Genomic DNA, 27,315 nt, shown 5'->3' with positions numbered 1-27,315 from the left:
GTTGGGGGGGTGGGGGCTAGGGAAAGGACTTAGAAGGCTGCGGGGAAGAGAGGGCGGACTCCCAGAGATTAAAAGCGCCCAATCAGACGCGCGGACTTCATTCTGAGAGCGGCGTGGGGCGTCGCCGCCGCCGCCGCGCGCGCCGGGGGCTGGTTAAGGCCATGAAACAAAAGAAACCCTGAGAGGGGAGCCGCTGCCACCTCCAGCAGCCCGCCCCGCTGCGGTCCCCACCCACCCACCCTAGTTACCTACCTCTACCTCCTACCCCAGCCCCTCCACCCCGCCCTCTCCGGTCTCCCGGCGGACCTGGCGCTCCCCAGCCCGGGTCGCCTGCCCTGCCACCTCCCCAGAGGAAAGGTGTTTGCGCGCTGAACAGGGCCCGGGCCCTGTCCGCCATGGGGCTCGCCGCCCGCCTCGCCTGACCCGGCCGCCGCCGCCGCCGCCGCCATTGACAGCGCGCCGCCGCGATGCCGAGCGGCAGCTCCGCGGCCCTGGCCCTGGCGGCGGCCCCGGCCCCCCTGCCGCAGCCGCCCCCGCCGCCGCCGCTGCCGCCGCCCGCGGGCGGCCCGGAACTCGAGGGGGACGGGCTTCTGCTAAGGGAGCACCTGGCCGCGCTAGGCCTCGACGACCCCAGCCCGGCGGAGCCTGGCGCTCCAGCGCTGAGGGCCGCGGCGGCGAAGGGCCAGGCCCGGCGGGCGGCGGGGCTGTCTCCGGAGGAGCGGACTCCGCCCGGCCGCCCCGGGGCCCCTGAGACGGCCGAGCTGGAGATAGAGGAGGACGAGGAGGGGGAGGAAGCGGAGCTGGACGGAGATCTTCTGGAGGAGGAGGAGCTGGAGGAGGCAGAGGAGGAGGATCGACCGTCGCTGCTCTTGCTGTCGCCGCCCGCGGCCGCCACCTCCCAAACTCAGCCGATCCCGGGCGGGTCCCTGGGGTCCGTTCTCCTGCCCGCCGCCGGCTTCGAAGCTCGGGAGGCGGCCGCGGCGGCGGGGGTGCTCTACGGAGGGGACGATGCCCAGGGCATGATGGCGGCGATGCTGTCCCACGCCTACGGCCCCGGCGGCTGCGGGGCGGCGGCGGCCGGCCTGAACGGGGAGCAGACGGCCCTGCTGCGGAGGAAGAGCGTCAACACCACTGAGTGCGTCCCGGTGCCCAGCTCCGAGCATGTCGCTGAGATTGTCGGTCGCCAGGGTGAGTGCGGGGAGAGGGCTTTATCTGGGCATGGCCCCGGGCGTGGGTGGAGAGGCAAAAGAGGAGAGCTGGGAACAAAAAGGCGAACCTGGAGAGTTCCCCAAGTCCGCTGCGAAGGGGTTGGGGAGGAACCGAGGGTCGACGAGAGGAGATGGGTCACCTTTCGAAAACCCTCGGTGTTCCTCTCGTTTTGCATGATAAAAGGTGTTAAGTTTCTCCAGCCACCCAGTCCAACCGTGTTCACTTTACTGGGGCTGTATTCGTGGAACACCAGACTGGCGTGGCACCAAAAACCTCAGTGAGGTGGTAAAAGGTCGGGTCGATTGTGCATTCGGTGTTGTGCACGCAAAGGGCGGAGATTGCAAGTTTACCCCCACAGTGTCTGTAAAAGCGCTCAGCTTCTTTTACAATAGCTTGTTCAGATGAAGAAATTGACAGAAATGGAGGTTTGTGGAAGAAAGAGTTCATTCGAGAGGATAGGGGATGTTCTAGTGGTGGGTTTCACCACCACCACCCCCGCCCCTCCGCTATTCAGAAACTTAGCTTTTAAAGTGCAGCCTAACTCTCGATTGATCTTACTGTATTTCTTCGATGCATTTTAACTCTCGAAAAGACGCGTTAGCTACCTTTTAGTACACTTTAATATACACGATGAAGAAAAATTGACCAGTAAGGTAATTGAGTTAAGGAACTTTATGCATTTATACCGTTTTTGTAAATTCTTTTCCACACTTGCCAGCACACCAGTACTGCAGACAGACTCCTCCCACATTGTTCAGACAAAGGACCTATGTCTCAGATTCCAGTAGATTTGTGAAGGTGGGGGAAGGGGATGCCCAGAGTACCTCTGTATCCGACATTTTTAGGGAAGGTCCGGTGCTGTAGTGCAGCTTTTTCCCCTTTATTAAATACTACTTGCAGCTGCCTTATTTCAGTATAGGTCGGGCTGGTCGATGCATGTTTCTTTGCTGTTAGGTTGAGAGCAGTGTTGGGGTCAAATAAAGAGAAATGATGGCGCTGCTGCTTAAATGATCTCATCTTTCCCAAGTGGTCTAAAGTACACATAAATAAGAGGTCTGTTGACTTCGTGGTTTCAGATATCAGAGCTGGCTTATTTCTTAGCTCCTGGATTTTAACAAGAAAAACCTATCTGAAATCTGGATAGAGGAGATAGCTTATTTCAGACCTCCTGATTGGTACTCAGAGGCATTATAGTTTGGTAAATAACTTTCGCATGCCTTGTTTGAGTTTTTGCAATACTTAAGTTACTAATCCAGGAGAGAACCGTTTCACCTTAAATAGAGTAAAATTATAACATCTCAATTTATGGATCCAGAATGAGTTGGCCACTCAGTTAAAAATATCGAGGAATTGCTATGTATCAAGCTTGAATTTTGCCAAGCATTGAGTTTATAGCAGATGAGGATGTAAGATTGGTTCAGAGTTGCTGCTTTTGAAAGCTAGTAGTCTAATAAACAGTGGAATGGCACTAAACTAATGTGCAGTTAGTGCCACTAACTGTAATGTGGGACAAACAAAAGTCATGCATCTGAGAACATCAACCCTGGGAGGCCTTAAAGCATGGACAGGACTTTGTCAAATGGAGGTGGAAGGAAGCCTGAGGAACAATGAGGAAAGGTGTGGAGGAATAGTCTCTAGGTATGATTGGAAAGTTGCCTTGATTTCGCGGTGGGAGGGGTTGTTTTTGATACTTAAGATCTATGAAGGGGAATGGAGAAAAGGGGCTGGGAATGTGTATGGTAAGGCAGAAAAAAAGAAATCCTTATCACCATAATAGGATGCCACTTCCTTAGCACAAGTTACAACAGTGTGCTTATGGCGACAGTTTAGGGTAACAAAGGAGAATATTTGCATGCCAGTTTGACTAAGGAACAAGGGAATGACATCTTTTGTGTATTTAGTTTAATACAAATTTTTCCTTTACTAGACCCTTTAGAGCACTATAAAATGGTCTTTAATTGCACGAACTATTATCTTTATACAAATCCATTACTTGAAAGTAAACTAAATTCATTCTGAGTTTTTATTTAGTACTATCTATTAAGTTGCAGGTAAAGTCTTCAGTTTTTCTTTTTATTGGTTATTAATTAATAAGGAAATGTGAATCTGTGTCTTTGGACATGGAGACAAATTGCTGACTGTTCTTTTGTGCTTACTATTTTCCCAGAATTCACAGTACTGTTAAAAGTATATCATTATCTTACCTTATCTTAAGAGCAGAAAGTCTTGCCCTTTGCTGTTCTGAACCATTTAACTAGTGGATCATTGACCCCTCTGCCACCCCCATTCCTCAGCAGCACCATAATAAAGCCTATAAAGTACTTTCCCACTCCTGCAGGAGAACTGAGCAACTTCTAATATTTGCATCCTTTTATAGTGTGGTAATTTCTCTTTCCCCCCAAGTGAATAAACAGGGCAGATCGTTTAATTTGTTTGCCTTAGATGAACTAAATTTTCATTCTTAGGAATTATCTATTCCTGCCATTTTATTCATTACCTGAAGTCATGTTTTCTGTTTGACATCTCTTAATTGGTTTTGGAAATAATTATGTCACAGATGGAGACATTTAAGACTTCAGCTCTAAAGCAAAGAGTAGGACAAATGGAATTCTGAGTCATATAGACTAGCAACACATTTAGGTGGCCTCTGGTTCCAGTGTCTTTCAAGAAAACAAACCACTGCATTTGCTAGTGATGAAAGTTGTCAGTGTTGACCTCATATTTATACTCCCCGCCTACCGTAGTGTATGGTTGTTTACACATGTTAAATTGGTCCAATTTTCTAGACTTTACATTTCATTTTTAAACCAACAATACTATAAAAGAAAGCCAGAAACTAAAGGAGCTTATTGATAATCAAAGAAGTTTTAGAATATAGGCATCAAAAATAAACCTAACAGATTTAAGACTTTTAAAAATATATAGTATTTGCAAGACACATTCACAGTGGTTAATAGATTTAAGTCAAGGGACTTGGTTCCAATTTGCAGTCAGTGATATCCCGCTAGTTAGACTAAAAAATGAATTAAAGTAAAACAGTACCACAAGGCATGTCCAAAAAGTATCCAGTCATGTAATCTAAAAAATGGAGACATTTATTGAAGAAGATGCAAGAAACATTGTACATAAGACAGTGACACCTCAGTCCCCTTCAAAGTAGGCACGTTGGGATCTCACACAGTTCTCCCAGTCATCATCAGCTGCCCTGTAGTAGTTTCCTGAATCTCCTCAAAGGTCAGAAATTTCTTCCCTTTCTAAGGTGATTCTAGTTTTGGGAAAAGCCAGAAGTCCCAGGGCGCCAAGTCTGGGCTGTAGGGGGGCTGAGTCACCTTGGTGATTTTTGATGTTTCACCAAAAAAACTGCATGAGATTGATACATGAACAGGCATGTTGTCCTGATGAAGCTGCCAATCATCGGTCGCTCATAGCTGCAGCCTTCTGATTCATCTGAATAGTTTCCACAGAGGAATGTTCAAGCTTAACACAAACTTCGGTGCAGATTCACTGTTCTACTGGCTTGGTCATTTTGAATGTGACGGCCACACAGTACTCATGCTCACTCAACGGTATCTACCACCCCCACTGACTAGTACAGTGAAGTCATCATTGTTCACGCATGTGTATTCCAGTCCACTCTCCTTGGCTGCCAGGTTACATCGATGTCACAAAAAGTGTTATTGTTAACAGTGGCTGGACTTTTTCCTGACAGGCCTCATATACCCATTTTTAGCCACATTATAAATAAATATCGGCATCATGAATATAGTTTTAAGACTTATAACCCAAGGTTTACTATCACTGTTTAAGAAAATAGTGTCTTCAACTACTTTCATTAGTGACTTTGTTATATGTGTGTTTTCTAGCTTCATAGTCTAGGAGAGTCATCTCCAGCATTCTTTCCTTGTACACTTTGTCAAAAGAATTTAAATTTGTACTCCCATTGTCTGATATTTATGTATGACTATTACATATGCTGATACATTATACATTATAAAACAAAACAATTTTGAAGAATGAGTTTCCATTGTTAAATGGAAATTGGAGTTCTATTTTTTTTTCTGCACTCCAATGGATTTCCTTGCACCCTACTTTGGTTGTCACTGAGACCCTTTTGGAAATGATTTTCTTTATTAAGCTACTGTCTCCAGTTTCACAGGGTAGAACCAAGTTCTAACACAACTGAAATAAAGTTTCAGCACAACTGAAAATGTGCATGTTTGTCCAAGAGAAAAAAAAAAGGTTAGTCTTGATATACACATACTCCCTATTCAAGAAAAAATACACGTTTCATGAGGAGAAAGTTTCAAAATAACGCTAAAGTCCCCCTGGCCATGGCTGGGCCTCATTCCGCCAGGGACAGGTCCCGATTCAATTTGCTGTCCGGGTGCCTGCCTGGGCTGTGGGTTCAGTCCCAGTCAGGCATGTGCAGGAGGCGGCAGCCAGTTGATGTTTCTTTCCCTCTCTTTTCCCCTTTCTTCCCCTCTTTCTGGAATCAATAAAAGAAAAAATAATTTAAAAAAGAATAATGCGAAAGCACAGTGTCTCTTTTGTGGAGGTGGAGGAGGGGGGATTGTTGGCCTTCTCCGTGTGCCAGGTATGTTAGATGCTTTGCTGGTGCCATTTAACCCTGCTGGGCCATTATCCCCCATTTTACAGATGTGGAAATTGAAGTTCTGAGAGGTAACCTGCTCTTTGATTGGTATGTTTGACTTTAGAGATAAAGGTCTCACTCTAGATTGTTGCCTCAGTACCGAAGCATCCTGCTCCAGAAGGTCAATAATAGGTTGGGTCGATATCTGACATAATCACGAGTAGGGATACCATGTTTTTAGTATGCATAACTTAAAATATCACTATCCAAGTTAACGTAATAAAATTTTGATACCTCTACTACTCAAATGTCAGAGTTATTATTCTAATATTCAAGGTCTATGTCTAAGTAAAAATGCACTGTCATTTTTAGTTCAGAGAGTTAATTTGTGTGTGTACATACTAGCTTTAGAAAATTAAATATTGCAACTTTCCTAGGCTTTAAATTTTAAACTTAGTTGATAATTGTATTAGCTCTAGGACCATTTGGAAAGGTTCAGTTATAATTGTTTTGCAAACTGGTGGGGTGTCTACTGCCTTCTCTTCCTGCTTTACTCTGCTAATGAACTATTTTGATTCACTAGGGAGGAAATGGAAAATCAAGTGGTAAATCAAGAGTGTATTTCTTACCTCCAGTTACCAACAACCTAAAAATGATCTAGGGAGTCGAGTGTTTGAGACATCTTATGGTTAGAGATTATTGTTTAGAAAAATTTTCAAAGTTTATGGGTTGGAATTTTAGGTAGCTCTTTTTTATTTATATCTTAAGTTTTCAAAGAAAGGTGCCATTAGTTATAAGCACGGTACTTAATATTTTGTGGGTTTGGTTTTTAATCAATTTGATATTTCTACAAATTAAAGAATATAAAAACTTTTCCTTAAACTGAATATGAAAATGTTTTAGAATGTATGTTTTAATGTAAAAACTCATATTGTATAAACTACTCCAAATTGCCCTTAACAATCTGCTCGTCTGTAGAATATTGGAAGGAGCCAGAAACCAGAAATTAAAATTCCTAAATTCTGATTACTCTGTGCCAGTAACTCTCTTCGTGATCTGGGAAGTCACTTAAAACTTAAACTCCACAGGCTTGAGATTCCTCTCCTTTAGCTGGGTATAATCAAGAGATTCTGAATGATGCACAAATCTATTGATACGTACAAGTAATAAGCACATACTGCTTTTGTTAAGTTAAATCTGAAATTAATTTGAGCCTCTATGTTTAATCCTGTTCAGTTTCACCCATTTTATTCTTCTCAGGAGATAGAACTAGAACCATCTGGTGTCTGAATTCTTGTTAGAGAGGTTGCGCACCTGTCCAGATAGGCTGAAATTATGCTGTGATAACAGAACCCCAACATCTCAGTGTTAAAACAACAAAGGTTTGTTTCTTAAAAAAAAAAGATTTTATTTATTTTTAGAGAGGGGAAGAGAGGGAGAGAAACATCCATCAGTTGCCTCTCCCTTGCCCCAGGCTGGGGACCTGGCTCGCAACCCAAGGCCTGTGCCTTGACCTGGAAGTGAGCCAGTCACATTTCCGGTTTTCGAACCGATGCCCAACCCACTAAGCCACACCTGTCAGGGCAACAAAGGTTTATTTCTTATTCACAAGGGCTCTGCTCATTTTAATCATTCAGGGACACAGGCCAGTGGAGCAACCACCATTTCAAGTGTTGGCTGGTCTTCCCCTGTGCCAGAGGGATAAGAAACAGTAACAGAGCACGTGCTAGTATTTAAATGTTAGCCCTGTCAATAACAATTACCAAATCTGTTCATATTTCATTAATCAGAGCGACTCATCTGGCCACACCTAACTTCAAGTGGTCAAAAAGGTGCATTACAACCCTGGCCCACAAGAGAGAGCCAGAATATTAGTGAACAGCTATGATAACTATCACAGTATTTTTTAATCTTTTTAAAAAATGTATTTATTTTTAGAGAGAGGGGAAGGGAGAGAGAAAGAGGGAGAGAAACATCAATGTCTGGTTGCGTCTCATGTGCCCCGCAAAGGGGACCTGGCCCACAACCCTGGCAGTGCCCTGACTAGGAATCGAACTGGCGACCCTTAGCTTTGTAGGCCCACACTCAATCCACTGAGCTATTCCAGCCAGGGCCACAGTATTATTTTTTAATCTATGGGAATGTTAAAGGATATTTTGACATGTAATTTATGCCATGTAGAATTTGTAATTTAAAATTCAACTCAAAATGGCCCTAGCTAGGTACTTCAGTTGGTTAAAGAGTCATCCTAATACACTAAGGTGTTGCAGGTTCAGTCTCTGGTCAGGGCACACACAAGAATCAACCAATGATGCATAAATGGGTGGAGCAACAGATGTCTGTCTGTCTCTCTCTCTTTCCACCCTCCTTCCCCTCGAAATCAATAAATAAAATTATTTGAAAAAATAAACTCAATAGAAAAAAACAGATAATGTTCATTAGATACTAAATAGGAAAGCTTAAAAACTTTGCAGTTTAAAAACTCCTTTAGGAAACTCTAGATAGATTATGGATAATCAACTTAAGAACTCCATTGATGTTCAGGTATCCTAAAGTGATGTTTTTATTAAACTGCATCTTAATGCTTTCCAAATGGTTTATATGGCTTAATTTGTGGGTTTACTTTTAACTTTTTCCCATGTTACCATTAGATACCATATAGACATTTGTAAAGATTAAATCTTAATATTTAAGCCTTTATAATAACTTTCTAATGCTGTATTACCAAACCCAACTATAAAATTGATTTATGCACAGACCAATGCTGTTTGAATAGAATTCAAGTTCAAGTCTTTATTTCATGACTCATTTTGAAAATTTTAAGTTACACGCCATAACTATAGCAACTCTTTCATACTAGTGTTTGGGACTTAAGAACGGTTCACTTGGGCATGGTTTGGTTGCCTTTGTTCAGTAAGCAAAGGCTACCATTTATTGTGTGCAGGGAAGCCTGATTTGACCATGTGCAAAGTTATATCATGAAATAATAAGACTGGGCCTTAAAATGATAGAATTCTCTAATGCAAACTGCTGCTGTAGTTGAAGATAAGCAGAAAGTGGTTAGTATGGTTAGTTAGAGGAGAGTGTGGGGGGAATTGTGCAAACAATTAGAGAATGTCCCCAAAAGATTACCAGTATAAATGTTTGTACTTTGGACTGACCTTATTTCTGTCCCGCTTTCTGTACCACTCTTCCCTTCCCCTTTAGCTTGTTTCTGCCTCTCCACCTACACCTTGTAGTATACTGCAGGAAAGGATACTGAACTTGCAGTTAGAAAACTGGGAGACCTGGTTTCACCATTTGTTGCTTTTGACCTTGAAGGAATCACTTAACCTCGCAGAGTCTGTTCTTACTCTTATGGGGGGGGGGGGGACCTGTTCCATCTGCTTGCTTTCCCCGGTTCCTGCTTTGCCCCGCCTGTGTGTTTGAGAAGAAGTCGTTATCACTATAGAATTGAAAGTATATGAGGCATAAGGTAAGGTTTATAATTTGTTTTTCTGCTAGATTTGTACTCGGAGCAGGTAACTAGTTGAAACCAAAAATTGTCAGTCAATAAGTTTGTCCCTGGCATACCACTAACTAAATTATCTACATTATATTAAAGTTTACAGTGTCTTCAAATGTATTTAAAATCAGCTTTTGAAATGTAAGTAGTAAAGAGCTAAGCTACTCTGGAAGAGAATTACTTAACAAATGAACCTGATTCATTATATGGTACTCAAACAGGTACTTCTGAAGTTTCTACTAGCACCCTCTAAAGGGCATAACCCTAATTTAAAAACCCCCAGGTAGGAAAATTGTTCTGCCTTTCATCCCTCTTCTGGTTGTTGCACCTTTAGTGAAAGAAAGGCAAAATATGAACCCTTTTAAAAATTATTCAATGCTCTTGTTAAACTAAAAAGGTAAAATAAAGAGGGGATTTTAGATTTAGCCTAACCTCCATTTTTAGAAATATCTTGTACATGCAGGGTATTCTGTACTCACAATGAGCTACGCAAGTAACGCAGGTTGAGAGAGTGGTGTATTTAGGAGTCATTAGTAACGTAGGCAATTCTGAGTTTCAGTTTTCTCTCATCTATAAAATGAGATTAAACTAGATCATCTCATGTAGTTCTTATTTTTGTCCACAAAGAGTTCCTAAAATCATGCAGAAGTGTCAGGTTTCAAATTACCAGTTAATCGACTTCAACGTATCTCCTCCCAGCTTTGTGAGGTTTAGAATATCTTAACATGAATTTCACAATTTAAGTAAGTTTTATCTCTAGGAGCTGTATTCTTTAAATGTTTTTAACTTCCTACAGAAAATTGATTCATTTTACTTTTTTAATAACAAGTGTTTAAGTGTGTCAGGCAGTGTATCATCTTATTTGATCTATCATTTCCACAGTACATGAGGAAACAGATCTATGGAGATAATAAGTAACTTGCTCAGAGTCTCAAGACTAATAGAATTAGAGACTTCAACATGCCTATCTTCAATAAGTGGTAGAGCAAGCAGACATAAAGTCAGCGAGGATATAGGAGAGTTTAACAACATCACCCACCAACAGTATAAAAAAATGATGACCAGTATCTGTACATGAACATGTGTAGACACCAAATCCTTTTGGTGTTTCAAGCTGATACAAGTCAGTGAGGGCAGAACTGGATCTTGGTCATTTTTGCATCCTTAATGTCAAAGTACCTAAAACAAAATAGATGCTTTCTGTTTGTTTCGTTGAACTGAATTGTTGGATTAGAAATTTACCATTTTATTATTTAATTTCCATATTGTGGTAATTGGGGTTTTCCTCTCTTGCTTTATCTCTAACCCTTTGCCTAAAGAGTCAGTCAACCTCAAGTTGTTTGGTACTTTTGTTTTAAGGGCAGTGGGTGCTAATTGATTTGAGGTATTAGATGAATACCGGTAATAATCAAAACTAAAATCACCTAAATGAAGCTGTTTAAGTGCTTTAATAGTGATACCTAAAGTGAGACAGTGTTCTTAACCAAAAAAAAATCAGAAAATTTTGACTAGAAGAGATACAGGATGTACACTTGATCCCTAGAAAGGAAAGCTATTATTTCTATATTGTGATTTAGGAATATACTGCATTGCTAATCTAAATTATTTATTTAAATGTTGGATTAATAATACTGAAATTGGGTTCCTTGTAAAGTTAAAGGAGCTTCTGGATAGTCTGTCTATACTATTCTAGGATGTAGAGGACCTAATTTTATATAAAATCATTAAGTAATATAACCCCACCTTCATTGATCCTAATATATCATGAAAAATGAAATAATGTGTTTCTTTACTGCTTTTAGAGAAAAATAGTATGCCTAATAAGAGGAGTATAGAATTCAGGCAGCTTGGGTTTGAGATCTGACTTTCAACTGGGAGATCTTGAGTAATTCAGTTAAGCTCTTTTCTGCTCTCCCTAAAGCACACTATTATAATTAAATGAGACTATAAGTAGGAGAGTTTGGAAAACTGAAACGTAAGGCTACAAATTTTTATTAGTTACAAGTTAAGCACATTGTCTCAGTCTACTGATGAAATAAATACCTGAAGTGATGGGGTTGGGTAGATAGTCTAAAAAGCTACCCTTCACTAGGCATTGTAGAATAATAAGCATTTTTAATACATTATTTTATTCATTCCTTGCAAACAGCCAAGTGAGAGTGTCTTTAATCATAATTCCTCACCCATGAAAGACAGAGATTCAGTGACCTCTTAAAGTTCACGAAGCTGGGTAGTGATGGTCTGTCCAAAATCTCGTGTTGCCAGCCACTACGCAACATACCTTTTCCTAAGGAAAGAAAGAGTAGATACATGTATGTGGAAAAGGGTGGTATCTTAAAGAAGAGGTGATTGGGTCAAAAAGTAAAGCATTGGAAAGGGCCTTGAAGTTGAATGCCCTAATGTATTGAAACCATGAGTAACTGGTGATAGATTTGAACCCAGTCCTGCAGATAATCAGTTTTGTGCTCCTTACTTTCTTTCCTTTAAAATGGACCTTGGAAGAGTCAACGGTGGTAGTGTGGTAATAAGAGTTATACCTATGTTTGTATCACTCTGGAGTTCACACATACAGTCTCATGTTTTCCAAATGGCTGTGTTTGTTACTTAGAAGATGTGAGGGGGTGGGGGTGCTAGGAGGGTGTTCCGGGTCATGTAGGGAAATACCTGAGCAGAGATAGAAGAGCAACAAGGCATGTGTGGGAGACGATGCAATCTGGGAGAAGGCAGGTTATGGCCACTAAATGGGGAGAAGGGAGGTGGGAGTTAATATTAGGCCAAGGAGTTTCACTCCCCTTCCTCATTTCTATTAAAGTGTGTGTGTGCATACATGTGTATACCCTGATTTCCTAATAGGATTCTTTCCCCTTCAAAACAAAACTGCTTGTGGGGGGGATTTTTGAAGAAAGGCATACCCAAAGGCTGACTCAACGTGAAAATACATAATGTGGTTTTGGTGTTTGTAAGAGTTTTTAGCTTTCTTCAGCCGCTTATGTACTGGGTGTGGCAAAAGTAGGTTTATAGTTCTGAGTATACAAAACAGTTTATTCTTGTATTTTTTCTTAATTATTATATTTTCTATACAAACAACTCTAAATCTACTTTGCCCCATCATGTAATAATATGTAGCTAATTTATGAAATGAGTTAAAAATACAATGAATTTAAACTCTGGAAAACAGTTTTGTGTTTTGTTTTGTTTGTCAAAAGTCAGCAACACTTCATAAAATATTTGGGGCTTCTTTCTTTAAAAAGGTAAATAAATCTGTGCATCTACAAGATAGAGTTTTAACCCTTGTTTGACCTTGAAGATGTTCACTTTGGGGCGCCTTCTCCCCTCCAGTCACTTGAAGTTCCCACAAGAGTGGGCCAGGTGTAGCATCCTGACTGCCATCTTGTACTCTTGAGTCCCTGCTTTGGCGCTTGAACCCCCCTCTGCTTCTTCCCACCTTTCTCTAAGCCTAAATTCAAATGCTTGTATAGCCTTCTTTCCTTTACTGTAAGCAATAAAGCATTCTCCTTTTCTGTGCTCCCACTCTATGTGTTTTCTTTAAAGCAATTATATCACTGTTGCTTACATGACTGTTTCCTCTCCTGATTATGAGCTTACATAATTCAAACCACTTTGAATTAGCACCTGCACCCTTCTAGGGAATTTAATATATGAATAGGTAAATTTAAGCATTAGGCTGCCTCTTGCACACCCTTAACTGGGGACCCAGCCCGCAACCCAGGCATATGCCCTTACTGGGACTGATCCATTTTCTCACAATTGGTGGATGTTTTTGGACTGGAGGAGGAATGGTTTAGTTAGGAACGGAGGCCAGTTTGCCACCCAATTTTTACTCGGCTCTCGCCATAAACTCTTTGTCAACACAGTGATTTATGTCTTTCTTCTTTACCTATATTTTGGTTTTTGGCTCAATCCCATCACTCTATTCTGATGTCTGTGATCCCCATACTTTTTCTGGCCCCCTATGTGTAGCCACTGCCCTGGGTTAGGGTTTAAATTTTCCATGGGCCAGATAGATACTTTCTTTGGTTCAAAAGCCAGGGACTTGGGAGGAAGGGAAAATAACTGGAGGAAAGGAAAATGGTAATGTAGCAGGCAGAATAAATTCCCTTCTCCCAAAGATGCGGACACCCTAGTCCTCCAGAAACAGAATGTGTATGTGGAGTATGGACCTTGAGATGGAGAGGACATTCGAGATCATCTGGGTGGGCCCTGTGTAATTACATGAGTCTTTAAAAGCAGAAACCCTTTCCCAGCTGAGTCAGAGATGTGAGAAGGGGGGAGATTTGGGCATGAGAACCTCTGTTGCTGTCTCTGAAGACTAGGGGAGAGGAGCACAAGTCAAGAATGCAGGTGGCCTCTAGAAGCTGGAAATGGCCTTCAGCTGACAGCAAGGAAGTAGGGAGCTCAGTCCTGTAACTATAAACTAAATTCTGCCAATAACCTTAAGGAGCAGGGAAATAGGTCCCCCGAAGCTTCCAGCAAAACAGGAACACAGTTGTGCCAGCATCTTGATTTTTAGCCTTGTTGAGCCCCATGTCACACTTGGAACCTACAGAATCATAAAATAAAAAATTTGGTATGTTGAAGCCATGTGGTAACTTGTTTGGCAGCACTAGGAAACTAAAGCAGGTAATAAGCAAATTAAAGAACAGAAAAAGATTTCTGGATTGAAGGCTCCATTTTCCATCTGGCTCTCAGCACATCTCTCTGACTACTGAGACCAGCTGAAGAAGACACCTTAAAGGACTCATGGTTAGGTCAGGCCCACCAAGGTAGTCTGGATAATCTTCCTATTTTTAGGTGAATTGATTTGGGCCATAATTACATCTACATTGCAGACTGCAATTCTATATCTGGTTCTTGTGTTATATGTACATCATTCCACATGTTGAAAGGATTCAAAAAGGGGCCTTCAAGAGGATCCAGCCCAGAGTTTTACACTTTTCTGATTGTGACCCCACCCCCCAAGCAAAAGAACATTTTACATTGAAGCCCATCATACACATATTTTACTGAAATATTTGTAACACATTGAGTTTTTGTTTTGGGGCTTTTGTTTGTTTCTTGTTTGTTTTTTTAATGATTTCAACCCATTAAGGTGACACTGCAAACCCACCGTAGTTTGAGAAACACTAAAGATGCAGATACCACCCTTCCAGCTCTTCCTTGCAGCTCCTCTCCCAGCAACAAAGGACCTCTCCTCTTAACCGCCAAGGCAGCTGGTGGGAGAAGCCCTCTTGCCATTGCAGAGGCAAGGCAGGGCCTTTGCCATGCCGGGAGTGAGAGGACCAGAATTCCAGCTGGAGCTGGAAGGTTTCAAGGTGAAACACAGCCCCAGCCAGAGTGTTTCCTGATTAGATTAGGAGTTCAAAAAACTCCTAATCTGAGTTTAGGCTACCATGTTAAAACTGTCCTATAAAATTTAGGAGAGAGAAGACATACTTCTGTTTTTGTTGGCAGTAGCTTAAAAGGAGTTGAGTTTGCTATCTTCCTGTTACCACTGTCCCCTGATGTGCAGAGCCTAAGCACATGACCCTTTTTTGGGTAGTGTGTAAGGCCTATCCTACTCCCCCATCCCAAAAGTAGTTACATGCTCATAACGCTCATTTTCTGTCTGCCTAAATGAGCCATATGTTAAATGCCTGTTTGTTAGACCCATCCATAGTCCAGATAGTGTTCTGTGCGCCTTTGGGCATATTTCCTTAGTTAATATTATGCCTACTAGGTATTAAACAGAAAGTATTTTACTAAGATGCAACTGACAGTTGATTATAGTCTCAGAAGTATTTATTTAGAAAAGTTTTAAAATTCAACTTCCTAATGATGAAGATGATTAGGAAGGGTGCAAAAGGCCAATCCTTGAGCTAATGATTTCTTCCTCTGTCCTTAATAGAAATTGCCTGGTGGTTTTTTTTGTGTGTGTGTGTGTGGTGCACTCTGTCAGGAATATGATTCTAGCAGACTGCCTTCTTGCCTTATTTGTAGCCCAGAGCATAAACGTATATATCCCAATAACAACAGTAACTCCCTTGAATGTCTGATGTGAGCACTTATCAGCTTCACATTCATATCACCCCTTTCAGAATTTCTTAGATGTCTTTCCATCAGTCACATACTGTCCAGTGGAAAGTGGTCTCTGTTTTTGGCCCCAAGCATCACCTACCGTGCTAAGATAAGTTTTTATTGTTCTAGTCTTCCAATTGACTTTATATCATGGAGCAAAAGCAGATATGGTATTTTCCTATACTCAAAAGTAGCACTATCAATTTAATCTTCTGGTAGTTCATTATAGATATAAATGTATAGCAGCACTCTTCATTGAAAAAACCTGTTTTACAGTAGCATATATTTGACGCATGGTAGTAATTTCTTCATAGCCCCCAAACTACCCCTCCCCTTGGCTCTTGTTACCTCTTCCAGGCACTGCACTAAAGTGGTTTCCTTGCAGTTTTACTTTCAGCCATTCTCCCCCCCCCCCCCCCTTAGTCTGTTCAAATGAATATAGTCTTCAGGGTAGAATAAACCTGACTCTTAAAGGGGTTCTCATGATAGGTACCTAGGACCCAGCAGTGAGAAAGCAGCCATTTATAAGTTCTAGTACAGTTTGTTGGAAAGAGGAACAAGATCTTCATTTGTGGTTGAGATCTGAAAGTTCCATGGTAGGTGGACTATGCTGTAATTGAAGTCAGAATAATAAACTCCTTTTGAAAAGGTTGGATTAGCAGTATGGGGCCAGAACATGCAAGTCTGGGAAAGCCCAGCACAAAAGCTTAGCTATAAAGCAGTATGTATAAGAAAGGCCCAATATTGTTATATAGAAAAACAGTGATCTTTGTTTCAACAGATGTTGGTGTGGCTACCCCATGACAGGTACTTTACAGTCAAACCACTCCTACAGGAGAGGAAGCCCATTAGAGGATGAGGCATCTAAACTAAAATCTTAAGGGCTAACAGGAGCTAAAGAGTCAGAACTGCAAGGTAAAGAGGCAAGGACAGAGGGGCATTTTAGTCATGGAAGCAAGGGCCCATGGGTACAAATTTAATAAGGGGGTGCACCCTGCAGAATTTAAGAAGTAAGAATGGGGAAAAAAGATAAAGCCAGAGAGAGGTACTCACTGGAGTGCCAGGTAAAGAGGGCCTTTTGTGTGCCTTATTTACCTTAAGGTAAAAGGGAGCCATTAAAACACTATGTAAAGAAGTGGTCATGTGATCTGTGCTTATTTAAAGAAAGCATCCTTTGATTAAAGGGAATGTAGAGAAGGGATTGAAGTGAGACAAGACTGGAGGCAAGGGGACCTATTGCGGAATGACTGTTGTAAGTTATGCAGGTTAAAAATGGTGTCTGTAAAGACTTAACTTTAGTACATTATCAGTGTACTGGGGCAGGGGGGTGGCGGGACAAAAAAAGAAGAAGGGAAAGTTAAGACCTGCCCAGATTGTGATGAGTATCTTCAACAGCATGTAACTTCTTTATCTGGAGGAACTAGGAATAGCATGATACATTCATGAGAATAAATCTATTCTAGTAAGCTTCATGTTAAGGTCTTTGAAAACTGTATACTGTGGTAGTATATTTTACATTTTAGGTTACAGTTTGAAGCCTTCTGATCTTACCCAGTTGGCACTGGTATGAGTGATTATTCCAGAGAATTACTCGACAATCATGTGTAGTTATACATATTGTCTTAGATGTTTTATTTTAACTTAAATATACTTAAGAGTTGTCCTTCGATAAGACCACATCCAATGCCCATATTCCATACAATCTCCAGTGTTTCTTTTGAATTTAGCCAGAATTTTACAGTGAGTGCAAAATAATTCTATGTTACTTTTTTAATCCTAGGCTTTCACAGTTGTCTCACCCATATATAGTTCAATGACACCTTTTTTTTCCTTTAAGGTACTCATCTGTATTGAAACTTTCAAAAATAATCAACTTAATTCTCATACAGATATAATGGTTTTATTCATATTTCACTTATTTATTCGTTTAGTTCACACACGAATACAGTTATCATAAACAGATGAGGAGAAACACAACTGATTCTTAGTAAGCTTAAAATTCAGCTGATATAAGCAAAAGTGAGATGACCTACTAGACGCGAGCACTTTGCCATTGTCGTCAATTGACCTTTACAAGGAAAGAGTAATGTTAAAATGATAAGACAGTTAAGTGGAAATCAGCTAAAGAACATTGGTCATATGGTGTAGTTGTATGAAATTTGAGGTTCTTGGACTAACAAAAAGATAGTAGATTTCAAGTCAATAGGTTTAACCTTGACTTTGCCACTTACTGTCTGTATAAAGTTAGACAAGTGATACAATTTTTCTGCACTTCATTTTCCTTCACAGTAAAAGGGGTATAATAGTCTAGTGCTTGAAGTTATTGTGTAGATTAAATGAGAAAATCAATGTTAAATGTCTGGCATGTACATTGATGGTTTTTCTTTGCCACCAATACCCGCAGAGTAGTAAACGCCTTCAGTTTTGAAGGTCAGACCCCTCATGGTATTAGCTTGCCTGTATAGAGCACTCTAGCTGCCCGGAAGCAGAGTTTAGCTTGAAAGGAGCACTTTGTGATTTGTTTATCAATATTGTTGAAGTAGATGTTGATTCTTATGACATATTTTCTTTCTAACAGGCTGTAAAATTAAAGCACTGAGAGCCAAGACAAACACGTATATCAAGACACCTGTTCGTGGTGAAGAGCCCATTTTTGTCGTCACTGGGCGGAAAGAAGATGTTGCCATGGCCAAAAGAGAAATCCTCTCAGCTGCAGAGCACTTCTCCATGATCCGTGCATCTCGGAACAAGAATGGCCCTGCCCTGGGAGGGTTGGCAAGTCCCAATCTGCCCGGCCAAACCACTGTTCAAGTGAGGGTCCCGTACCGTGTGGTAGGGCTAGTCGTTGGACCCAAAGGAGCAACTATTAAAAGAATTCAGCAGCAGACCCACACATACATAGTAACTCCGAGCAGAGATAAGGAGCCTGTCTTTGAAGTGACAGGGATGCCTGAAAATGTTGACCGAGCACGAGAAGAAATAGAAATGCATATTGCCATGCGTACAGGAAACTACATTGAGCTCAATGAAGAGAATGATTTCCATTACAACGGTACCGATGTAAGCTTTGAAAGTGGCACTCTTAGCTCTGCGTGGCTCTCCTCCAATCCAGTTCCTCCTAGCCGTGCAAGAATGATATCCAATTACCGAAATGATAGTTCCAGTTCTCTGGGAAGCGGTTCCACAGATTCCTACTTCGGAAGCAATAGGCTGGCTGACTTCAGTCCAACAAGCCCATTTAGCACAGGAAACTTTTGGTTTGGAGATACACTACCATCTGTAGGCTCCGAAGATCTTGCAGTTGATTCTCCTGCCTTTGACTCTTTACCAACATCCGCGCAAACTATCTGGACTCCATTTGAACCAGTTAACCCACTCTCTGGCTTTGGGAGTGATCCTTCTGGTAACATGAAGACTCAGCGCAGAGGAAGTCAGCCATCTACTCCTCGTCTGTCTCCTACATTTCCTGAGAGCATTGAACACCCACTTGCTCGGAGGGTTAGGAGCGACCCACCTAGTACAGGCAACCATGTTGGCCTTCCCATATACATCCCTGCTTTTTCTAATGGTACCAATAGTTACTCCTCTTCCAATGGTGGTTCCACCTCTAGCTCGCCTCCAGAATCAAGGCGAAAGCATGACTGTGTGATTTGTTTTGAGAATGAAGTTATTGCTGCCCTAGTTCCATGTGGCCACAACCTCTTCTGCATGGAATGTGCCAACAAGATCTGTGAAAAGAGAACGCCATCATGTCCAGTTTGCCAGACAGCTGTTACTCAGGCAATCCAGATTCACTCTTAACTATATATATATACATAAATACTATATCTCTATATGGACTCATAAAGGCATGGGTATAATGGTACCCCCAGTAAACTTCCTAATGAATTCTTATGACTGTTATCAGGCTTTATTGGGATTAGGCTAAAGTTGTTAGTAAACTTATAAAAGGCTGCTATGGTAACACTAAACCTAAGTGGTCTCTTGTCTATTAGTTTGGTTTGAGTTATTAATATTATCCTGTAGACCCAGAGACATAGCTTGTATAAGAATTGCTAAAGCTGAAGTTCAACTCTATGGAGTGAAGATAAACATAGGTTGTGTGAGCCTATGAGAAAAGTATATACGTCTAAGATTTCAAAACAATGGGTCCCAAAGCCTAACCACATTAAGAGTTTATGGAGGGTACTTGGCATTACAGATGATTCAGACACTTCCAGGGCTGCCTTCTTTTACACTGCCAGTTTTGACAAAACAGGTTTGTTTGTTTTTTTATTTTACAACAACTTACGCCTAATTCTGCAGGATTATAAGTAACTTTTTAATGCATTGTGAATTACTGGTAATAATAGGGCTGATGGCAGTTTACTCAATCACTGGTTATAATTTGGGACAAAAAACTGCTACATTGACCTTCATCTCGCCCAGCTGGTATGATCAGTGGATCAGGAATGCAATTGTGTTGATGGTGAATTCCAACCCATTGCCTCCCTCAGTGAATGTGGAAATGGCCACCTGGGTTTTCGCATTTCAGGAAGGGCTTTGGGGTTCACTTGTATTGGCTAATAATTGAGGATGTGAACATTCCATTCATTAGTCTAATCAAGCTATTGATTAATTTTTAGACTCTAGATCAAAATGTGAAACATTTTATGTTCAATCCATATCTGTCTTGCACATGATAAATATATTTTTATTTTTTAGTAATTTAGGGAAGGGGTAGGGAGAGAGGGATAATAATGCCCTTGGCATAATTCACAAAAGCAGCTGTGATGACCTCCAATCAGTTTACTTCATTTCAAAACTATTTCCAATCACAAGGAAAGATTTAAGATACACTTTTACATTTCACCTGTGGATGTCTATGACGTCATCCTGACTATGTTCCCAAATCTATGCTGGCATCGACAGGACAAAACATTATACTGGTGGGTTTTTCTACTAATTATTTTTTTGAAGCGTTATTTTCCCAACACAAAAGAGCTTTTTTTTCTCAGTATAACAAAAATTGAAATCCTATGTGTATTGAATAGTAAATAGACAAATTTTATTTTTTATTTCCACTTGAAGAGTTACATTTCGTATAAAAGTTTACAAATAACGGTTTTTATTTTGATTTTTTCAGTATACAAAAATTGCCTTGATGGCATATTATGATGTAATGCTAATTGCTTGTAGGATAGTTAAATGTCAGTATTGAAACCTAACCTTTAGCTGCCGTCTTGTAGATACGAACGAATGTTCACCAAGCATGTATTTTGTATTTTGTTGCATTGTACACTGCAACTAATAAGCCAAGGAATTGACATATATATTAGGTGCGTGTACTGTTTCTAAAACCACAAACTAAGAATGATAAATTATCAATATAGTTTAGTATTTGCTAATTTTACTACACTCTTTTGTTATGTATATGTAGGGAAGTCATAGGGATTATAAATTCAATTTGAGTAAAGTTTAAAACCATATATTTTATGATAAAGGGCCTTTAACTTAAGATGGCCAAAGCACTGATATTATATATTTGCTGTAAAGAGAATTATAAGAGTTTTATTTTTCTGATATTAAAAGTTACTTAATAAAGACTTGTTTCCATTAACTTAAATGTTTTCTCATTGGTGTTTTTCATGTGATCATTAGTTTAGACTGGAAGATACCTATATCCAAAATTGAGTATTTCCTTTTATTTTCTTTTACAAAGTTCTTCCTCCAGCTACCCGTGTTCCTTGTATTTTTTAGTGTGGTGTTAGTGTTGAATGTGCCACTTATGTGTCCCTATCCAAATTTAGCCTTTTCTTTAAATGGTGTTACATTATAGTAAAATTAGAGATTTATCTAGTTTTAGGTTTTTTCAGTTGCACGTTTGTATAGTTGGCCACAAATAATTACTATTAAGTTAATTATAAATAAAATAGAAAATGACTTTGTATAGGTTATGTTAACTAAAACCCTGAATTCAATTTAGACTCTAGTCTGTATCCTTTGTTGAAATCTTTTGTTTTGTTTTTAATCATCAAATATATGAAACTTCCCCCCCCAATATGTAGGTACACGTACAGGATGGGCCAGGGTAGGTTTATAGTAGTTAATGTGGAAAGGTACAGGGGTGAGCAAAAGTAGGTTTACAGTCGTTCGTGTGGAAGAAAAGACAACAAGGTCGTGATGATCGCAATAGCTGTGTTAACTGCTTCGAGTACTCACAACTGTAAACTACTTTTGCTCGTCCTCTGTATAATACAAGAATAACAGTTTCACACACTCACAACTGTAAACCTACTTTTGCCATTCCTGGATTTAATTTGCTAACTACCTTCTGAAAGGTTTTGTTGTTGACAAAAACACTACTCCATCGGTGAAATCGATTTGATGACGCTGGTTGGAGTAAATTATTGCTATTTGTTAATAAGCAAGAATAAAGGTATTTTTAAGATTGTTCTAAAGAAACAGAAATTCTATTCATTCTAAATACTTAGAGGTATTTATTACACACCCAGAATAAGCCTTTTTATTATTGGTTTTGGATAGATTCTTAGGCCCTGCTAGAAGACTGGAGTATATCGATTTGATGATGGGCAAGATCACTGCCCTAGAGTTATTTTGCCAGAATTATTTTGCTAATTTAGGATTAGCCTCCAAAAGTATCAAAGTCAAATGAATCGGGTGTGTTTTATACAATTCCAGCATAAATGAGTGACCAATAAATACGAATTTCTTAACTTTTACCCAGTATAAGGTCAAGATATTTCAGAGGACCTTGAAAATAATCTGCTTTGAAGGCTTTGGCAGAAGAAGCCAAAACTTTGTCTGAAACTAATGTTAGCCAAGATAAACACTTAGCGAATTCTAAGTCTGGATCTGCCTTTCCTGTAGTGCCCGAGTTAATTTTCTTGCTTATGGAAGCATCGAGTGGGAGGGGCTCTAGGAACTCTATGGACCTGCGTCTCCAGGGAATCAAAGCACCACACTGCATAATCTGCAATGGGAAAAATAAAAAATTAGGCAAACCTATTGAGAAGGACTCCACAATATTCCATTTTACAACCTTGTAGACGAGATGCTAACCTGAAAACATTTGGTTTGGCTAGCAGTTTAATTATGATATGTAATAAGTAATTCTTTCTATAAAGGGTTTTATTCAACAAAGGAACCCCCTTGCAAAATAAGTCTTTAGCAAGAGTAAAAAGGCTAGATACAATAATTAGGTTTAGAAATTGGTATAGGTATGTTACTACACTTCAAATTATTATCAGTGTATTTATAAAACACTGGTTCTCAATCTGCTACCTATTCCCCCGTCAAATTCCTATTTGTCTCATTTCAAAATTTTTTATAGTGAGGGTTGGGGCTGTTTATGATACATACTCCATAACATAATTTAGTGGTTGCAATAATACCATTTATAGCTATTTCATACCTTAACCATTTTCTGTTAGTGATTTAAGTAACAGCTCCACTAACATTGATGTAATAGGGACATTGAGAAACCTAATAAGGAGATTCCATTTAATAAAGAGTAGGAATAGCTATTCTCTTTAAACTATTATACTTTCCTACTTGGATATTTTAGAGTAATTATTTTCCATTATGTGTCTTCAGTTGACCTTGTGAAGTAATTGAGAATTATGAAAAAATGTTAAATTTTCCTGCCATTTGGGATATTCTGTGCTGCCTCTGCATTAGTGTGTATATGCTTTTACATTTTAAAGGTAGCATTTTCACACCTGTGCAGGAGAACGTCCATCTGGAGGAGGTGAGGGTAGATACTTGAAATAGTAAAAACAGTCCATTGGCTAATTCATACCTGGGGGTTGGGAAGCAAAAGAGAGAAATGGCTAACGAGAAACCAGGCCCTCCAGGTGTTTTTTTAGAGGTCTCTGGGAAAATGGAGAAGTTTGTAACCTGTTTCCCGAATGAGTTCCTGCTGCTTCTGCATTTCAAATTATAAATTTGCGATCTTCATAAGTGTATTTAAGCACCTTTTAAATTTGCAGTCTTTGTTGAGAGTGCACTTAAGTACGGTAAGCCTTAAAACGGAGCTATGATACACACAACAAACTGAAAAGACTGCCTCAGTAATAAGCTTGCTAGTTTAAGAAGACAGGACCGAGGTGTTATAAATCTTGTTCAGAGCCTATCAGCAACATCCTATGTATACTTTACTGCACATACTAATATTGAGCATCAAAATGGGGAAAGTCAGTGTCATGATCTCAGGGGCTGCACAAAAAAATCCCTCAAAAGTGTGGAGACAACCTGCATATGCCCCAGAGGTGTGGAGGTTCTGTCAGATTAGAAAGTTCACCAACAGGTTAACAGCCTCTATTCAAAACGAAAATTTGGGTTTTTTAAAAACATGATCCTAGAACTACAAGAATGTGGTATTATTTAAAACTGAAAAATATTCAAGCACCAAGACTTCATGTATTTCACGACAGATCCCAAGAGCAAAAGCAAACACAAGGGAAGTTTTGACGTAACCTATTCCTGCAGTTTCAGGGGAGTTACCAAGGCATAAGAAGAGGCTTCAATGGGGTAGTGGTTTCATGCCTACTTGAGTCACAGATGTAAACTACTGAAGTATGGAAACTAGGCATTGTACTTTAAAGATAAATCTAAAACTAGAGAGCTCAGACTTCAAAAAGGACTGAGGGAATGCTTGATAGCCTGTGGGTTTCACTAATGTCAACCATTTGTAAATTATGTCGATTTCAAGTCTTTGAGGTTTGCTATTAGGTGGCTTTTAAAAGAATTTGATAGTAGAGTTAACAAACAGCCATGCCTACTATTGAGAAATTACTGAGTACTGTCAGTGAAGTAAAACTTTTCTGAAAGGAGGACCGAAACCACAGAGGAGAACAAGGGATTAGCTAGTTAATTTCTTCCACGTTGCCGAAATCTACAACAAGAACTTAACTGGAAATAGTTTTAAGAATTGTGTATGTGTGAAAATAATTCTGTGAGTATCTAAAAGCAAGTCTTAAAGCTACTTAAAACAGTCTACTACCTCAGTGAAGGACCCCGCCCCCACCCCCTGATCTGGCTATCAATAAAAACCAAGAATGGGCTATGAGTGAGCTCTTGGTTGTGTTTGGATTAAATAGCAGTTTTCCTTCGTTGTTCTGTGTATTACAGAATCTTTACTTGGGAACTTTGCATATTCTTAAAGTCAACTAGCGGTGTTGTTCAGGACGTTTCTTTTTTGATTCTAGAAGCTCCAGATAGCTGCAGGCCAGACATGTCTTAGGTGTGTCTTTTCTGTACGTGAATGAAGGTTCTCAGGATTCATATTCTGAAAAGCTGCCATCTCATGTTTTCTCTTTCCAAGCAGGTACTTCCTAGTAGTTTTTTCAAAAATAGTCCTCACTTAAAAGATTCTATTTGTGGTCAAAGTTAATAGAAAAGGTCCTTTTACTTTCATTACTAGTGGGCAAGCCTTATCTTGACCTATTCCAGTTCCTCAACCTTGTTCTCGAACTTGCCCCCTATCTTTTTTTTTAACTTTCCCCAGGAATACGGCCTGCTGTCCCTCCCACCACCACCCTTTGGTGGGTGAGGAAACCCTTCCCAGTCAAAGATGGGATCGGCGGACTCCAGGTCTGTGTCCCTGAGGTCCTTAAACCCACGCAGAGCGCGGAAGGGGAACTGAGTGTGTCACCTTTTATAGTACCTCTGACATCTGACTTCTCAGTCACGTCCCTGGCTTTTTCCGGTCATTCAGTTTTGCAAAGCACTCCTGGGCCAGGCCTACAAAATTTATTTTCCAGCTTTGGAGTCTATTTCAGTACAAAGTTCCTTTAATGTCTGGCTTCAATAGAGGGCATCTAATCCTGTGCTTTGCAGATTATGTACTTTGAGTCTTATTTTCCTTATCTGTAAAATGGAAATAAAAACCTACAAGGACTGCACAAAAGTCAACTCAGATCGAGACCTAGAGATGCTGTAAAATAAATAACTTACTTTCCTAGGTAGCATCCCTCTTGTTCTGGTTCTTTTTCAAAACCCAGCATGACCCCAAAAAACACTGACAAACTACTGAAGAGCAATGGGAAGTAAAAGTAAAAAGACTGGGTTCTACCGGTTAACTCAGGTGCATAATCTTACTTAACCTTTACCCCAGCCTTGGGGGAGTAGGGACTATTATGTCCATTTTGCTGAGGGCAGGGGAAACAGGTTTCCTATCTCATTTCTACTGCATTTTCACGTCTTCCCCAAAAAGCGGTTTCAATCAGTGCACTGACCTGTGAGTTTCTCCGCATTCTGAGATCACAGTTTCAACGGGTACTGTGTTGGAGGTTTCAAAGGGTTCCCACACCACCAACTCAGACATAAGCAGGGTGTCCAAGAATTCAATTCAATTCTGACACTGTTGTTAAATAAAAAATTTAAATTCCATGGCCAAAAGTCATAAAGGAAAGTGTTTATTGAACCATTGCTGTGGGGCTGGAGGTTGGAGGGTTGGGAGACCGGGTCCTGGGCCTGGAGTCTAAACCACCAGCTGCAGCGCCCAGTGGAAAAGTCGACGAGCCCTCTGCCCTGGAGTTGGCAAGCATTTTTACACATCAGGTGGGGAAGATGTGAGTTGCTCTGCGTGCATTTACCTTATCTGTAGAGAAAGGGAGTGGGAGAAGGTGAAGCGGGACTAATAGTTCTGGGAAGGGAGCAGAGTCCCAAAGGAAGAGAAGCGTTTGCTCTTTGGGATTGGTTGTAGACAGCAATCCAGAAAACTCGTGTGTAAGCAAGAAGTGGGGTTCCTGGAGTTGGGTGGTGCCTAGCTATTAGATAGTTGCAGAAATAGCCACCTGGAAATTAATTCAAAGTTGCAACATATGTTCAGGAACGTGAGCAGCCGTGTGAGCTGGCCCACAGCAAATTGTTGAGAGGCTAATGCTCCAGCCCACTGTAATTTACAGCATCTCAGAAATACTCTCTTGTCACTGCGTGGTGACAGCATCAGATCCCACAGGTTAAGGGCTCAATCCTACAGCTCCCTCTCCCCCCTGTAAGTCAGGTTCCCACACCCTCTGCTAGTTGGATTAATTTGCTAGAGAGGCTCACAGAACTCGGCAAATATTTTACGTACTAGAACAATGCTTTATAATAAAAGGATAGAACAGGAACAGCCACATGGCTGTTCCTCTCCTCTCCACGCACGTCACTCCAAGTCTCCCTGTGTCCACCAACCCAGAAACTCCGAACCTTGTCCTCTTGGGTTTTACGGAGGCTTCATTGCGTGGTCATGATTCATTAAATACCTGGCCATTCATTAGAGATTGATTCAACCTCCAGTGCCCATTCTTAGATGAGGTCCAAAAGCCACGTCCTTAAGACACCTTTGTTGCTTAACATTTATCCATTCAGATGCCCATGAGCACTTACATTCTAACTGAGGTGCCACTCCAGATCCCTGAGTGTCGGGGCCCCTTCACAAAGCTGTCTCTTACACTGCCCAGGGGCTCTAGAGATCTCTGCTGCCAGCCCCCAGACCACTGTGCCCAGGGGCTGGCTTCATAGCTCACCAGGCCCTCCGGCTTCTGCGCTGGCCACCCTGGAATGTGTTTGGTGAAAGGTACTGTGTTTGTAGAACAATAAAGAACTAAGCTGCCCAAGGACCTGTGTTCTGGGTGCCAAGATGGTATCTGAGGACAGCACCTTTCTGGAAAGTCATTTTCAGTGGTTTTCCCATTTGACCCTGGTTCCCTGAAGGAACTGGAGGTCCGAAGCATCGCCCCAGACTTGGGGAGATGCTGGGGAGTGCTGTCTTTCTTTACCGGGCTTTGAGAGACCTCCTTATATGGTTTACTCTGCATTATCAAAAGATGCGGCGGCTGGATCGAAAAGGCCACCTACGTGTGAGTCCTTGGTCCTCTTCCAGGCCTGTACCCAGTGTGTCCCCACTGTGCAGTGCCAAAGCCACTGGGCGCTACCCCTGGTGGAC

At 40.8% G+C, this 27,315-nt stretch overlaps 1 protein-coding gene across 1 annotated transcript; it reads left to right on the top strand.

Annotated features, from left to right (window-relative positions):
* The first annotated feature begins 262 nt into the window (after positions 1 to 262).
* On the top strand, positions 263 to 20,985 carry MEX3C (mex-3 RNA binding family member C). Its single transcript, XM_045850258.1, has 2 exons — positions 263 to 1,188; positions 17,959 to 20,985. Exons 1-2 carry the CDS (start codon positions 468 to 470, stop codon positions 19,179 to 19,181), a joined length of 1,944 nt encoding a protein of 647 aa, XP_045706214.1. The 5' UTR covers positions 263 to 467; the 3' UTR covers positions 19,182 to 20,985.
* The last annotated feature ends 6,330 nt before the right edge of the window (positions 20,986 to 27,315 follow it).

Source organism: Phyllostomus hastatus, unplaced genomic scaffold (genome assembly GCF_019186645.2).
Source record: "Phyllostomus hastatus isolate PE091 unplaced genomic scaffold, TTU_PhHast_1.1 phas_contig_80, whole genome shotgun sequence".
Taxonomy (NCBI): Eukaryota; Metazoa; Chordata; class Mammalia; order Chiroptera; family Phyllostomidae; genus Phyllostomus; species Phyllostomus hastatus.
This window is presented reverse-complemented; position numbering and strand designations above follow the sequence as displayed.